Source organism: Columba livia, chromosome 32 (assembly GCF_036013475.1).
Source record: "Columba livia isolate bColLiv1 breed racing homer chromosome 32, bColLiv1.pat.W.v2, whole genome shotgun sequence".
Classification (NCBI taxonomy): Eukaryota; Metazoa; Chordata; class Aves; order Columbiformes; family Columbidae; genus Columba; species Columba livia.
In genome coordinates, this window is record NC_088633.1 from 670,027 (window position 1) to 685,700 (window position 15,674).

General features: G+C 70.4%; 2 protein-coding genes across 4 annotated transcripts; both read right to left on the reverse strand.

The window, feature by feature from the left end:
- Positions 1 to 1,653: 1,653 nt before the first annotated feature.
- ZBTB22 (zinc finger and BTB domain containing 22) lies at positions 1,654 to 6,820 on the reverse strand. 3 transcript variants are annotated; one of them, XM_065044166.1, is made up of 4 exons: positions 5,164 to 5,511; positions 4,576 to 5,103; positions 4,336 to 4,517; positions 1,654 to 4,047 (listed from the first exon to the last, which is right to left on the reverse strand). In XM_065044166.1, the coding sequence occupies exons 1-4, from the start codon at positions 5,185 to 5,187 to the stop codon at positions 2,400 to 2,402; spliced, it is 2,382 nt and encodes a 793-aa protein (XP_064900238.1). In that variant the 5' UTR covers positions 5,188 to 5,511; the 3' UTR covers positions 1,654 to 2,399. The 3 variants fall into 3 exon arrangements, with proteins under 3 accessions (XP_064900238.1, XP_064900237.1, XP_064900239.1); XM_065044165.1 differs by having other exon boundaries at positions 4,576 to 5,511; XM_065044167.1 differs by lacking the exons at positions 4,336 to 4,517; positions 4,576 to 5,103; positions 5,164 to 5,511 and adding an exon at positions 6,668 to 6,820.
- A 34-nt stretch (positions 6,821 to 6,854) lies between these two features.
- DAXX (death domain associated protein) lies at positions 6,855 to 14,630 on the reverse strand. Its single transcript, XM_065044168.1, is given in 9 exon segments — positions 6,855 to 7,019; positions 7,585 to 7,786; positions 8,166 to 8,613; positions 9,366 to 9,585; positions 10,234 to 10,413; positions 11,502 to 11,753; positions 11,755 to 12,321; positions 13,436 to 13,713; positions 13,983 to 14,630. Coding segments are annotated over 8 exon segments (2,130 nt in total). The 5' UTR covers positions 13,637 to 13,713; positions 13,983 to 14,630; the 3' UTR covers positions 6,855 to 6,959.
- Between the last annotated feature and the right edge of the window lie 1,044 nt (positions 14,631 to 15,674).

The following is a 15,674-nucleotide window of genomic DNA, read 5'->3' on the forward strand; positions in this document are numbered from 1 at the left end:
CCACGGGGCGGGGCTTGGGAGGGACGGGGCTGGGAGAGGGGGCGCGGCTTGGGAGGGGCGGGGATGGGAAAGGGGGTGGGGCTGGGAGGGGGCGGGGCCAGAGGTGGGGTTTGAGGGGGCGCGGCTTGGGAGGGGTGGGGCGGAGGTGGGAAGGCGGGTGGGGCTGGGAGAGGGGCGGGGTGAAGGTGAGAGGGTGGGTGGGGCTGGAAAAGGGGGTGGGGCTGGGAGACGGAGGGGTGGGGCTTGGAGAGGAGGCGGGTCTTGGGAGGGGTGGGGCAGAGGTGGGAAGGGGGGTAGGGCTGGGAGAGGGGGCGGGTCTTGGGAGGGGTGGGGCTGGGAGAGGAGGCGGGTCTTGGGAGGGGTGGGGCGGAGGTGGGAAGGAGGGTGGGGCTGGGAGAGGGGGCGGGTCTTGGGAGGGGTGGGGCAGAGGTGGGAAGGGGGGTGGGGCTGGGAGAGGGGGCGGGTCTTGGGAGGGGTGGGGCTGGGAGAGGAGGCGGGTCTTGGGAGGGGTGGGGTGGAGGTGGGAAGGAGGGTGGGGCGAGGAGAGGGGCGCGGCTTGAGAGGGGCGTGGCTGGGAGAGGGGGCGGGTCTTGGGAGGGGCGGGGCTGGGAGAGGGGGCGGGTCTTGGGAGGGGTGGGGCTGGGAGAGGGGGCGGGTCTTGGGAGGGGTGGGGATGAGGTGGGAAGGAGGGTGGGGCGAGGAGAGGGGCGCGGTTTGAGAGGGGCGTGGCTGGGAGAGGGGGCGGGTCTTGGGAGGGGCGGGGCTGGGAGAGGGGGCGGGTCTTGGGAGGGGTGGGGCTGGGAGAGGAGGCGGGTCTTCGGAGGGGTGGGGCGGAGGTGGGAAGGCGGGTGGGGCTAGGAGAGGGGCGCGGCTTGAGAGGGGCGTGGCTGGGAGAGGGGGCGGGTCTTGGGGGGGCGGGGCTGGGAGAGGGGGCGCGGCTTGGGAGGGGTGGGGCTGGGAGAGGGGGCTGGGCTTGGGGGGGCGGGGCTGGGAGAGGGGGCGGGTCTTGGGAGGGGTGGGGCTGGGAGAGGAGGCGGGTCTTGGGAGGGGTGGGGCGGTGGTGGGAAGGTGGGTGGGTCTGGCAAAGGGGGTGGGTCTGGGAGAGGGGGCGGGGCTTGGGAGGGGCGGGGCTGGGAGGGGGTGCGGCTTTGAAGGGGCGGGGCAGGAAGGTGGGTGGGGCTGGGAGAGGGGGCGCGGCTTGGGAGGGGCGGGGCGGGAAGGTGGGTGGGGCTGGGAGAGGGGGCGCGGCTTGGGAGGGGTGGGGCGGGAAGGTGGGTGGGGCTGGGAGAGGGAGCGCGGCTTGGAAGGGGCGGGGCGGGAAGATGGGTGGGGCTTGGGAGGGGAGGGCCCAGAGGGGGCGGGGCTGGGAAAGGGGGTGGGGCTGGGAGACGGGGAGGGGCGGGAAGCTGGGTGGGGCTTAGGAGGGGAGGGCCCAGAGGGGGCGGGGCTGGGACAGGGGGTGGGGTTTATTTGGGGGCGGGGCTTCCCGGGCTATAGGTAAAGGCCGGGGGGGTGGGGTCTCGGATCCCCCATTCTCCCCCCCCAGCCCCAGCGCCGCCACCGCCCAGCGCCCCCTTTGCTTTCTGGCCACGCCCCCCGCCGCTCTGTCACGCCCCTCGCTCCTCCCCCCTCCGCAAGCCCCGCCCCCATCAGGCCGACCCGGACCAGTCAATATTTATCGACGTTAAAAAAGCCACAAAATCGACTCAAATTACAAAAAAAGAAGAAAAAACGAGAAAAAAAAAAGGGGGGGGGAGGGGGGAGGGGGTGACAGGGACATTCCACTCCACCCCCCCCCACCCCCAGAGCCACAGGGTGGGGGGTCACCTGTGGACCCAGGAGTCCGGGCAGTGACACGGGGGGACAGTCCCAGCTCAGCACCGTTCACACACACAACAGCGACATGGGAGGGGGACACAACGGGGGGACAGTGGGGGACAAGGGTCTTTGGCGGGGGGGGGAGGGGGGTCGGCATGGGGGGGAGGGGTGGGGGGGGGGGGTCCAAATACAATGGGACCCCAACATCACGGCACGTTGAGCCCCAGTCACCCAACTGGCCAGACAGGATGGGACCCAGATGTCCAGATGTGGTGGGACACAACATCTGGGCACAACAACCCCTGGGGTTATAGGATCAAACAGTCCAGGTGTGGAGAGAACCAACATCTGGGGCAATGAGCCCCAGTCGTATGGGGGAGAGGACCCAACCGTCCAGATGTGACAGGACACAACATCTGGGCAGAACGAGCCCGAAAGTCACAGACCCCCACCTGTCCAGATGTGGCACGACCAGATGCCCAGATGTTTCTGGACCCAACATCTGGGCACAACAACACCCGGGTATACATGACCCCACCTGTCCAGATGTGATGTGATTGGATGCCCAGATGTGGCGGAACTCAACATCTGGGCACAACCACCCCCAGGGTCACAGATTCCCAACAGTCCAGATGTGACGTGATTGGATGTCCTGATGTGCTGGGACCCAACATCTGGCCACAACCCCCAGGATCACAGAACCAACAGTCCAGATGTGGCGGGCCCTGGATATCCAGATGTTGTAGGTCCGAACATCTGGCCAGAACCACCCCCAGGGTCACAGAGCCCAACAGTCCAGATGCGACGTGACCGGACACCCAGACCCCCAAGGCCCCAACATCTGGCCACAACACCCCCATGGCCACCCCCCCCTCCCCCGCCCACCCCCTCACCCTTCCCCCCGCCGCCCCCCTCCCCCCTGGGCTCCCCCCACCCCCCCCCCCGCGCCCCCCCCCCGCCGCGGGGGCTGCGGCGCCGCGGTGGCGCCGCTCGCAGTGGCCCTTGTGGCGCATGAAGCTGTCGCGCCACATGAAGCGCTTGGCGCAGGCGTCGCAGGCGTAGGGCTTGAGCCCCGTGTGCGTCTTCATGTGCTCCGTCAGGTGGTGCTTCATCTTGAACTTCTTGGCGCACACCGGGCAGCCGAAGGGCCGCAGGTTCAGGTGCATGTTCACGTGCCGGTCGCGCATGCTCTTGTGCGAGAAGGCTTTGCCGCAGTGGCACATGAAGATCTTGTTGCCGTCGGCCGCCGCGCCGGCCAGCGGGACGGCGCCGTGCTGCGCCGCGCCGGCCGCCGGGAACAGCAGCAGCGGGTTGCCCTGCATGTCCACGGGCAGCAGCGCCCGCGGCGCCGCCAGCGCGCCGGGCTCCTCCAGCGCCTCGTACGGCGCCGCCAGGTCCTCGGAGGACTCGCAGAAGTTCACCTGCTCCTCCAGTTTGGGGGGGGGGGTGGCTCCAGCGCCGCGGGGGGGACCCGGGGCGCCGCGCGCCGGCCCCTCGGCCGGGTCCTCGTCCTCCTCGCAGGTCAGCACCAGGTCCTCCTGCAGCCACTCCTGCTTCACGAACACCCACTGCTTGTGCGGCACGATGCTGGGCTGCACGTAGAGCGGGCGCCGCGCGGCTCCGCCGTCCTCGCCCCCCGGCGCCGCCGCCACCCCCTCGGCGCCCCCCCCGCGCGGCGCCGGCCCGGGGGGCTCGTGCGCCTCGGGGGCGTCGCGGGGGCTGCAGTAGTTGGTGCTGCTGGGCGACTGGTCGCCGCTGGCGCGGCCGGAGGCGGCGGCGCGCGCCGAGGACGAGGAGGAGGAGGAGGGGGCGGCGGCGCAGGCCGGCGGCGCCGCGCGGCGCTGGCGCAGCAGCTCGGTGCACTTGTCCACGATGTGCCACATCTGCAGCACGCTGCCCACCGTCAGCAGGTTGACGATGTCCTCGGGCGCCATGGACAGGCGGCCCGTGTACGCCGAGCCCAGCACGGTCTCGAAGGCGCCGGGGTCCATGGCGCCGGGCAGCACGATGGTCGTCATGTTCTTGAGCAGCACCTGGTCGTGGAAGAAGGGCGAGGAGGCGGCCAGCACGGCGCGGTGCGCGCGGAACACGCGGCCCTGCACGTGGATGGACACGTCGCACAGCGTCCCCTCCTCGCGCTGCCGGTTCAGGTTGGCCAGCAGCGCGCTGGGCACCTCGGGGAAGTCCACGTGCACCAGCGCCGGGCTGCGCGCGCCCTCCATGGCGGCTCTGCGGGACGGCACGGCGCTGGCAACGGCGCGCGGCACAGCGCGCGTGCCGGGCCAAACCGGCGCCAGAACCCCGTACTGACCCGGACCCGCGGCACAGCCCCATACTGACCCGGACCCGCGGCACAGCCCGCGTGCCGAGCCAAACCGGCGCCAGAACCCCGTACTGACCCGGACCCACCGCAGAACCCCATACTGACCCGGACCCGCACCACAGCCCGCGTGCCGAGCCAAACCGGCGCCACGGCCCCGTCCTGACCCGGACCCGCGCCAGAACCCACATACTGACCTGGACCCGCGCCAGAACCCCGTCCTGACCCAAACTGGCACCAGAACCCCGTCCTGACCCAGACCATGCCAAAACCCACGTACTGAGCCAAACCGGCACCAGAACCCGCGTGCTGACCCGGACCTGTGCCACAGCCCCATCCTGACCCGGACCTGCACCAGAACCCACATACTGACCCGGACCTGCGCCAAAACCCGTGTCCTCACCTGACCTGCACCAGAACCCCGTCCTGACCCGGACCTGCGCCAAAACCCACGTGCCGAGCCAAACCAGCGCCACAACCCACGTACTGACCCGGACCTGTGCCACAGCCCCGTCCTGACCCAAACTGGCACCAGAACCCCGTCCTGACCCGGACCCGCGGCACAGCCCCCATGCTGAGCCAAACCAGCGCCAGAACCCACGTGCTGACCTGGACCTGTGCCACAGCCCCATCCTGACCCGGACCTGCACCAGAACCCACATACTGACCCGGACCCGCGCCAAAACCCGCGTGCTGAGCCAAACCAGCGCCACAACCCACGTACTGACCCGGACCTGTGCCACAGCCCCGTCCTGACCCAAATTGGCACCAGAACCCACACACTGACCCGGACCCGCGGCACAGCCCCCATGCTGAGCCAAACCAGCGCCAGAACCCACGTGCTGACCCAGACCCATGCCAAAACCCACGTACTGAGCCAAACCGGCACCAGAACCCTGTCCTGACCCAAACTGGCACCAGAACCCACATACTGATCCAAAGTGGCACCAGAACCCCGTCCTGACCTGGACCTGCGCCACAGCCCCCATGCTGAGCCAAACCGGCACCAGAACCCGCGTGCTGACCCGGACCCGCACCAAAACACGCATCCTGACCCAAACTGGCGCCAGAACCCGCGTGCTGATCCAAACTGGTGCCAAAACCCCAGTTCTGACCTAAACTGGCGCCAGAACCCGCGTTCCCACCCAAACTGGAACCAAATCCCCAGTTCTGACCCAAACTGGTGTGAAACCCGCTGGGTTCTGACCCAACCGGCTCCGAACCCACGGACTCTGCCCCACGTTTTCACCAAACCCGCTCGACTCTGCCCCAAAACCTGTTCGCTCTGCTCCCAGCCCCCGCGGCCCCTATAGCACCAACCCACACACCCCGCCCCTGCAGCCCTATAGACCCTATAGCCCCTATGGACCCCACAGTGCTCCCATGGCCCCTATAGCCCCCATAGCCCCCACAGTGCTCCCATGGCCCCTATAGCCCCTATGGACCCCACAGTGCTCCACGGCCCCTATAGCGCCTATAGCCCCCATAGCCCCCACAGTGCTCCCACGGCCCCTATAGCCCCTATAGCCCCCATAGCCCCCACAGTGCTCCACGGCCCCTATAGCCCCTATAGCCCCCACAGAGCTCCACGGCCCCTATAGCCCCTATAGCCCCCACAGTGCTCCACGGCCCCTATAGCCCCTATAGCCCCCACAGTGCTCCCATGGCCCCTATAGCCCCTATAGCCCCCACAGTGCTCCATGGCCCCTATAGCCCCTATAGCCCCCACAGTGCTCCACAGCCCCTATAGCCCCTATAGCCCCCACAGTGCTCCACAGCCCCTATAGCCCCTATAGCCCCCACAGTGCTCCCATGGCCCCTATAGCCCCTATAGCCCCCACAGTGCTCCCATGGCCCCTATAGCCCCTATAGCCCCCACAGTGCTCCCACGGCCCCTATAGCCCCCATAGCCCCACAGTGCTCCCATGGCCCCTATAGCCCCCATAGCCCCCACAGTGCTCCCACGGCCCCTATAGCCCCTATAGCCCCCACACCACGCTCCCTGTACCCCTGGTCTCTATACCCCAGCCTCTATAGACTCCCCCAGACCCCTATAGCCCTATACGCCCCCAACAGCGCCAGGAGCTGCAGCCTCAGGCCCTATAGACTCTTCTATATGCCCAGCTCCTATAGCCCAGACCCCTACACACGCCCCTATAGCTCCTATACCCCTGTGCCTATAGCTCCTGCCCCTACAGACTCCCCTCAACACCCCCTATAGCACCAGCGCCTATAGCCCCTCCACCCTGCGCACCTACACACCCCCATATAGCTTTTCTACACCACTGGACCCCTATAGACCACACACCCCGGCCCCTATGGACTCCCCTATAGCCCCCACGGGCGCCCCTGAACACCCCCACGGCACCAGCCCCCATAGCCCCTATAGGCTCCCACACAGCCCCCACAGCCCCGGCCCCTCCCAGCTCCCCCCGCTCCCCCCGTGGCCTCCCCCCCCCACCCCTATAGCCCCTATAGGTTCCCCCCCCGCCCCCCCCGGCCCCGCCCCCGCCCCGCCCCCCCGCTCACCCGCTCCGGGGCTCAGGGGCGCCGCCGCCATCTTGGGCTCCGCGCGAGGCCACGCCCCCTCCCGGGCCACGCCTCCGCCCGCCTTAAAGGCGCCGCGGCCTCCGTGGCCCCGCCCCGTCGCGTCACCGTGGCTCCACCCCTCTCCGGCCCCGCCCACCCGAGGCTCTTGGCTCTTAAAGGCACCGCGGTAAGAAAACGGGAGTTTTTATTGGGGATGGGCGGGGCCAAGCGGAAGGAGTGGGCGGGGCCAGCCCGGAAAAGGGGGGCGTGGCCGTCCCGGAAAGGGGCGGGGTCAGTCCGAGTCCGACAGCACGATGATCTCCTCGGGGTCGCACTGGGTCGCCACGCTGGTCTGGGGGGACACGGGGGGGTCCCCAGACCCGGGGGGGAGGTCACGTGGGGCGGGGGCCCCCCGAAACCCCCCAGGGACAGGACATGGACCCCCCCCCCAACACAGGGACCCCCTAGGGACAGGACCGGGACCCCCCCCAACACAGGGACCCCCCCAACACAGGGACCCCCCCCCAACACGGGGACCCCCCCAACACAGGGACCCCCCCAACACGGGGACCCCCCCCCAACACGGGGACCCCCCCAACACAGGGAACCCCCCCCAACACAGGGACCCCCCCAACACAGAGACCCCCAGAACAGGACATGGACCCCCCCCCCAACATAGGGACCCCCTAGGGACAGGACCGGGACCCCCCCAACACAGGGACCCCCCCAACACAGGGAACCCCCCAACACGGGGACCCCCCCCCAACACAGGGACCCCCCCAACACAGGGAACCCCCCCAACACAGGGACCCCCCCCCAACACAGGGACCCCCCCACACAGGGACCCCCAGAACAGGACATGGACCCCCCACCACACAGGGACCCCCCCCCCCACAGGCCCCCCGGGTGCCCCTCACCTTGCAGACCTTGGGGGCGCGGGGGGGGCTGCCCGGGGGGGGGTCCCGGGGGGGGCTCCCCTGGGAGCTGCTCACCAGGTCCCTCCCGGGGGAGTCGGCGCGGGTGGAATCGGGGAGGGGGCTGGGGGGGGGGCGGGGGGAGCGGGGGCTCAGCCCCCCGGGCCCCCCCCCCAGCTGCTCATCCTCCGAGCCCAGGGGGGGGCTGGGGGGAACACCCCAAATTACCCATTGCTCCCCCCGACCCCATTGACCCCCCAGGACCACGTTACCCCCCCAGACCCCCCAACTCTCCCACCCCAGACCCCATTTCACCCCCTAAATCCTGCCCCCCCAGTCCCCTTCACCCCCCCAGACCCCTTTACCCCCCAAACCCCCCTGACCCCCCACCCCATTGACCCCCAACCCCATTGACCCCCCATGACCATGTTACCCCCCCCGACCCATTTACCCCCCCCCCCGGAATCCCTAATTCTCCCCCCAGCCCCCATTCCCCCCCACCCCCCATCACCCCCCCAGACCCCTTTACCCCCCCAAGGATCCCCCGACCCCATTTCCCCCCCGGCCCCCCCGCCCCCCCGTACCTGCCCCCCTGGGGAGGCTCCAGGCGGCTCCGTTTCCGGGGGGGGGTCTCGGTGCCCCCATTCAAACTGGTGGAGCTGATGCCCCCCCCCTCCCCTGCCCCTCCCCCCCCGGCCCCCCCGTTCTCCAAGGGCTGCGGGTCATCCGGGGGGGTCAGGGGCGTTTCCCTTTGTGGGGGGGGGGACCCCAAAGCGCGGGGACCCCCCCGCCCCCCCCGTCCTTGTCCTGCTGGGGGTGGAGGCGGGAGCAGGCGGGGGGGGGGCGGGGCGGGCTCGGAGGGCTGCGGGGAGGGGGGGGCGGTTTTGGGGGGGCTGGGGGGGGGCGGGGGGGACTCCACGGGCAGCGTCTCGATCTCCAGCACGAAGAGCTCGGGCGGCTCCTTCCTCCCCTCCTCCTCCTCCTCCTCCTCCTCCTCCTCCTCCGCGGGGGGGGGCGGGGACCGCGCGGCACCTTTGCACGGGGGGGACACGTTGGGGTGGGGGGGACACTTTGGGGGTGGGGGGGGACATTGGGGGTGAGGGGGGACACATTGGGGTGGGGGGGACATTGGGGGTAAGGGGGGAGACACTGGGGGTGAGGGGGGGACACATTGGGGTGGGGGGGGACATTGGGGGTGAGGGGAGGACACATTGGGGGTGGGGGGGACATATTGGGGGTGGCAGGGACACATTGGGGGTGAGGGGGGGACACATTGGGGTGGGGGGGAGACACTGGGGGTGAGGGGGAGACACATTGGGGTGGGGGGGGGACACTTTGGGGGTGAGGGGGGGAGACATTGGGGGTGAGGGGGGGGAGACATTGGGGGTGAGGGGGAGACACTGGGGGTGAGGGGGGGACACATTGGGGTGAGGGGGAGACATTGGGGGTGAGGGGAGGACACATTGGGGGTGGGGGGGACATATTGGGGGTGGCAGGGACACATTGGGGGTGAGGGGGGGACACATTGGGGTGGGGGGGAGACACTGGGGGTGAGGGGGAGACACATTGGGGTGGGGGGGGACACTTTGGGGGTGAGGGGGGGAGACATTGGGGTGAGGGGGGGGAGACACTGGGGGTGAGGGGGGGACACATTGGGGGTGGGGGGGACATATTGGGGGTGGGGGGGACACATTGGGGTGGGGGGGGGACATGGGGGTGAGGGGGGGGACACATTGGGGTGGGGGGGGCGCCCCGTGTCCCCCCCGTGTCCCCGTGTCACCCACCCTGCGTGGCGGCTCCGCGCCCTTCGGCCCCGCGCTGCTGCTCCTCCTCCTCCTCCTCCGGCTCCTCCTCGTCCTCATCTTCCTCCTCATCCTCCTCCTCCTCCTCCTCCTCCTCCTCCTCCTCCTCCTCATCTTCCTCATCCTCCTCCTCCTCGTCCGGCTCCTCGTCCTCCGACTCCTCGTCCTCCTGGCGCGGCCGCCCCGACGCCTGCGCCTTCCCCTGCGCCACGGGACCAAAGCGGCTTCGTGCTGGGCCTGGGCCTTGACCTTGACCTAGACCTTGACCTGGGCCTGGACTCGGGCCTTGACCTGGGTCTTGACCCAGGCCTGGATTTGGGCCTTGATCTTGACCTGGGTATTGACTTGGGCCTTGACCTTGACCTGGGCCTTGATCTTGACCTGAACCTTGACCCAGGTCTTGACTTGGGTCTTGACCTGGACCCAGGCCTGGACTTGGGTTTTGATCTTGACCTGGACCTGGACCTTGATCTTGACCTGGGTATTGACTCAAGCCTTGACCTTGGCCTTGATTGTAACCTGGACCGTGACCTTGACCTGGACCCAAGCCTGGACTTGGGCTTTGATCTTGACCTGGGTCTTGACTTGACCCTTGACCTGGACCCAAGCCTGGACTTGGGCTTTGATCTTGACCTGGGTCTTGACTTGACCCTTGACCTGGACCCAAGCCTGGCCTTGGGCTTTGATCTTGACCTCGACTTGAACCTTGATCTTGACCTGGTTATTGACCTTAATCATGACCTGGACCCGAACTCAGGCCTGGCCTTGACCTTGACCCTGACCCCGCCCCAGGCCTGGCCTTGGCCCGGAGCCTGCCCGCTGCCCCGCCCCGCCCCCCGTGGCCGCTCACCGGGGGGGCTGCGGGGGGGCCCCTGTGGCGCGCCCCCCGGCGCCGCCCCCGCTCCTCCTCCTCGCTCTCGTCCTGCAGCTGCGCGAAGTGCGCGATGACGCCGTCCAGGCGCGTCAGCGCCACCCAGCGGTTCCGCCGCAGCCGCTTGGCCAGCGCCGGGTCGGCCAGGGCGGGGTCGGTCCCTGCGGGTCACGGGACACGGGGGGACACGGGGGGACATGGGGACACGGGGACACGGGGGGACATGGGGACACGGGGGGACACGGGGACACGGGGGGACAAGGGGGACATGGGGACACGGGGGGACATGGGGATGGGGGGGACATGGGGGACATGGGGATGGGGGGACATGGGGACATGGGGGACATGGGGACATGGGGGACATGGGGACATGGGGGACATGGGGGCATGGGGATGGGGGGACATGGGGACAATGGGGACATGGGGGATATGGGGGACACGGGGGGACATGGGGACATGGGGACGGGGGGATGTGGGGGACAGGGGGGGACATGGGGGGACATGGGGGGATGTGGGGGACATGCGGGGACAAGGGGGACATGGGGTGACATGGGGACAGGGGGACATGGGGGGAAACAGCGTCACCAACCCCCCCAAGATGGAACGGAGCTCCAGTGGTGCCACCAGTCCCACCAGTTTCCCATGAACCCCAGCACGGGCTCCATCGCCCCACCATGGGCTCCATCACCCCACCATGGGCTCCACCACCACCCCGTGGGCTCCATCACCACCCTACGGGCTCCATCCCTACCCCGTGGGCTCCATCACCCATTTCTCATCCCCATCGCCCCACCATGGACTCCATCACCACCCCACAGGCTCCACCCCCACCCCACAGGCTCCGCCCCTACCCCACAGGCTCCGCCCCTACCCCACAGGCTCCACCCCCACCCCACAGGCTCCACCCCCACCCCGTGGGCTCTGCCCCACCCCACAGGCTCCACCCCCACCCCACAGGCTCCGCCCCACCCCACAGGCTCCGCCCCCACCCCACAGGCTCCACCCCTACCCCGCGGGCTCCACCCCTACCCCACGGGCTCCGCCCCCACCCCACGGGCTCCACCCCCACCCCGCGGGCTCCACCCCCACCCCGCGGGCTCCACCCCCACCCCAGGGGCTCCGCCCCCACCCCACGGGCTCCACCCCCACCCCGCGGGCTCCACCCCTACCCCGCGGCTCCACCCCCACCCCATGGACTCCACCCCCACCCCGCGGGCTCCGCCCCCCTCCGCGAGCCCCGCCCCTCACCCCGGCCGGTACTGGTCCGTGAGGTGGCTGCCGAAGTTGTAGACCAGGTCGAGGTGGCGGCGCTCCTGCAGCCGGTTGCCCACCTCGCGGAAGGCGTCCTGCGCCATGTTCTCCATCTGCCGCGGCGCCAGCCCCAGCCCGTGCCGCGCGCTCGCCTTCTGGATCACCTTGAGGATGTCGCCGTAGTCGGGGAAGGCGTCGGGGCGGTTGATGAAGCGCTCGATGCGCCGGTTCACCTCGGGGTAGCGGGTTGCCGCGGTAGTGGATGCGCTGCTCGATGACGCGGCCGGTCAGGCTGCTGCAGCGCTTGAGCTGGCACAGCCGCTCGAAGATGCGCATCATGCGGCGCTTGAGCCGGCTCTCCTGCAGGTACGTGGAGTCGGCGCTGTCCAGCTCCGCCAGGTCCAGCTCGCGCTCCTGCAGCCGCCGGATCTCGCCCGTGTAGACGCGCAGCAGGTTCTCCAGGTAGCGGATCTGGCGCTTGGAGCCGCCGGGGGGGCGCGGGGCGGGCGCGGAGGGGCCGGGGGGGGACGGCGGCGCCGGGGGGGGCCGCGGGGACGCCGGAGGCTCCGGGGGGGCGGGCGCGGCGAGCAGCGGGAGCTTGCGGCGCAGCGTGTGCGCCTTGAGCACGGTGCAGAGCTCGTTGATGTACACGTAGACCTTGGCGCGGCGCGCGCGCACGCGGGCCAGGCAGCGGCTCAGCACGTTGCGCAGCTCGGCCGACGCCAGGAACGCCGGAGACGCCTTCTGGTGCCGCCCCGACAGGAACGGCACCACCTCGGGGTGCTCCTCCGTCAGGCGGGCGCACAGCTCCAGGAACTGCGGGACAGGGGACATCAGGGGACATGGGGGACATGGGGGACATGGGGGACATCAGGGGACACTGGGGGACATCAGGGCATGGGGACACCAGGGGACATGGGGGACATCAGGGGACATCAGGACATGGGGACACCAGGGGACATCGGGGGACATGGGGGACATCGGGGGACACCAGGACATGGTGACATCGGTGTACATCAGGGGACATGGGGGACATCAGGGCATGGGGACACTGGGGGACACCAGGGGACATCAGGGGACAGGGGACATGGGGACATCGGGGGACATCAGGGCTTGGGGACACCAGGGGACATCAGGGGACATGGGGGACATCAGGGCATGGGGACACCAGGGGACATCAGGGGACAGGGGACATGGGGACATCGGGGGACACCAGGGCATGGGGACACCAGGGGACATCGGGGGACATGGGGGACATCAGGGCTTGGGGACACCAGGGGACATCAGGGGACATGGGGGACATCAGGGCATGGGGACACCAGGGGACATCGGGGGACATGGGGGACATCAGGGCATGGGGACACCGGGGGACTTCAGGACATGGGGACACTGGGGGACATCAGGGGACACCGGGGGACATTAGGGCATGGGGACAGTGGGGGACAGCGGGGACAGCAGGAGTGACACTGGGGGGACACTGGGGGGGCACGGGGGGGACACTGGGGGGACACTGGGACTGTGGGGTGACACTGGGGAGACACAGGGGGGACACCGGGGGGCACGGGGGGGGCACTGGGGGGACACTGGGGGGCACGGGGGGGACACTGGGGGGACACTGGGGGGCACGGGGGGGGCACTGGGGGGCACTGGGGGACACTGGGGGGACACTGGGACACCGGGGGGCACTGGGGGGCACGGGGGGGGCGCTGGGGGGACCCGGCGGTGCCACCGCAGGCACAGAAACGTCCCCGGGGTGTCCTTGTCACCCCCCAGGGGAACACGGACCCACTTTGGGGACCCAGAGGGGGGGGTCGACACCCTGGGGAGGGGGAACCCCACAGTGCCCCCCCCGTGACCCCACAGTGCCCCCCCCGTGACCCCCCCAATGCCCCGCCGTGACCCCCCTGTGACCCCCCCGCGCCCCCCTCACCTCTTGGAACAGCCGCTCGTTCTCCTCCCTGTAGCCGCCCCCCCCCGCCTCCGCACTTTGGGGGGTCCCGGGGCTGCCGGGGGGGGCGGAGGGGCCGGGGGGTCCTCGGGGGGCGGGGGGGCCGGGGGGGGCGGGGGGGGGGGTCCCCTCTTCGTCCTCATCCAGCACGATGACGCCGCCGGGGGGGGGCGGGGCGGCCATGGCCCGGTTGGGGGTTCAGGGGCGCGGGGACATCACAGAGTGGGGGGGGGACCCCCCAAAGCGCCTCACGGGGGCTCCTAAGGGACAGAGACGGGGGGGTCAGGACCCCAAAACCCACCTGCACCCCCACACTGACCCCCCCCGAACCGCAACCCCCCCGCGCCCCAAAATGGGGAACTCCAACTCCCCCACCCCCCTATTCACCGTGAACTCCACCCCCCCCGCCCCCCAAACCCCGCCCCCCAGGGTCCCCGCACCCCGAACTCTGCCCCCCCCGTCCCCTCCCCCCCCAGCCCCCCCCGAGCCCCCAAATCCGCCCCCGGCCCCGCCCCCCCCGGCTCCTCACCCGCCTCCCGCTCGCTCCTCGCGCCGCCGCCGCTGACCGGCCCCGCCGCCCACTGCGCAGGACCGGAAGTGGCCGCCGGTGGGGCCGCGGGAGCGGGCGCCGCCATGATACCGTACAAGGCGGGTGGGGTGAGGGGGTAGAGGGACCCAGCAGCCAATCAACGCGCCGCTTCACATCCGGGGCAGCGCCGCCATGTTGGCGCACGGCGAGAGCGAGCGCGGCCGGTGGCGGTGGCTCCCCCCCCCTCCTCCTCCTCCACCCCCCGCCCCGGCGCCGCCATTTTGCGGCCACAGAACGTTCCCGCTCCCCGCGCTCATCCCGGGGGCGGGGGGTGAGGCGGGACGGGGGGGGGGGTGAGGCCGCACCGGACCCGCTGCCGCTTCTCCAGCGCCGGGAGGTGCGAGCGGCGACCGGGAGGGCGAGGCCGCGACGCGCATGCGCCGGGGAGGCGGCGCTACGGCGGCCGGGAGGGGCCTCGGCGAGCTCACGCATGCGCAGCGCGCCCCCAGGCGGGCAGGCGGACCCGCCGCAGCGATCGCCGCAACCTCGGGGCTCGGCGGGGAGTAATTAACGGTAATGAACGCTAATTAGCGGTGCGGTGATTAAAACAGGGCGGTTTGGTGAGAAAAGCGTTAAAACCCACAACAGAAAGTACCCGCCGCCCCCTGCGCATGCTCAGCGGCGCGCGCGACCGGACGCGGCCCCGCCAGGGCGCCGCCATCTTCCGTACAGGGCACAGCGGGCCCTCCGCTCCCCGTGAGCGCCGCCATTTAACAAGGGCACGTGACCGCGGCCAGCCAATCGCGTCAGGTTTATTATAAAATAGATTTAGATGGCTAAAAGGGGAGAAAGCTGGGGGGGCGGGGCGAGGCGAGGCGGCTAGTTCCAATTGGCGCGGGCTGTGCCAATCACACACTCGTTCACCTGGTGGGGGGCAGAGAGGGGGGCGGAGCTTTGGACACCCCAACCCCCCCCCGCACCCCCAGAACCATCTTACCCCCCATAAACCTCCACAAATGTCCCCAAGACCCAGCCCTGACCCCCCCCTACCCCAACCCCCCGACACCCCCAAACCCCCCTGGACACCCCCAACCCCCCCCCGGACACCCCCAAACCACCCAGACACCCCCAAACCACCCAGACACCCCAAAACCCCCCCCACCGGACACACCAAACCTCCCCGACACCCCCAAACCCGCTGGACACCCCCAAACACCCCAAGCTCCCCCCCGGACATCCCCCTAACCCCCCAGACACCCCCAAGCCCCCCCACAGACACCCCCAACTCCCCCAGACACCCCCAAACCCCCCTGGACACCCCCAACCCCCCCCAGACACCCCCAAACCACCCAGACACCCCCAACCCCCCCTACAGACACCCCAAAACCCCCCAACACCCCAACCCCCCCGGACACCCCCAAAACCACCGGACCCCCCAACCCCCCCACAGACACCCCCGACCCCCCCCAACCCCCCCCCCAACACCCCCAACCCCCCCGACATCTCCAAACCCCCCCAGACACCCCCACACCCCCCAGACACCCCCAACCCCCCCTGACACCCCAAACCCCCGGACCCCCCCAAGCCCCCCCGACACCCCCCAAACCCCCCCCCCGGACCCCCCCAAACCCCCCTGACACCCCAACCCCCCCCAGACACCCCCAAACCCCCCTAACACCCCAAGCCCCCCCG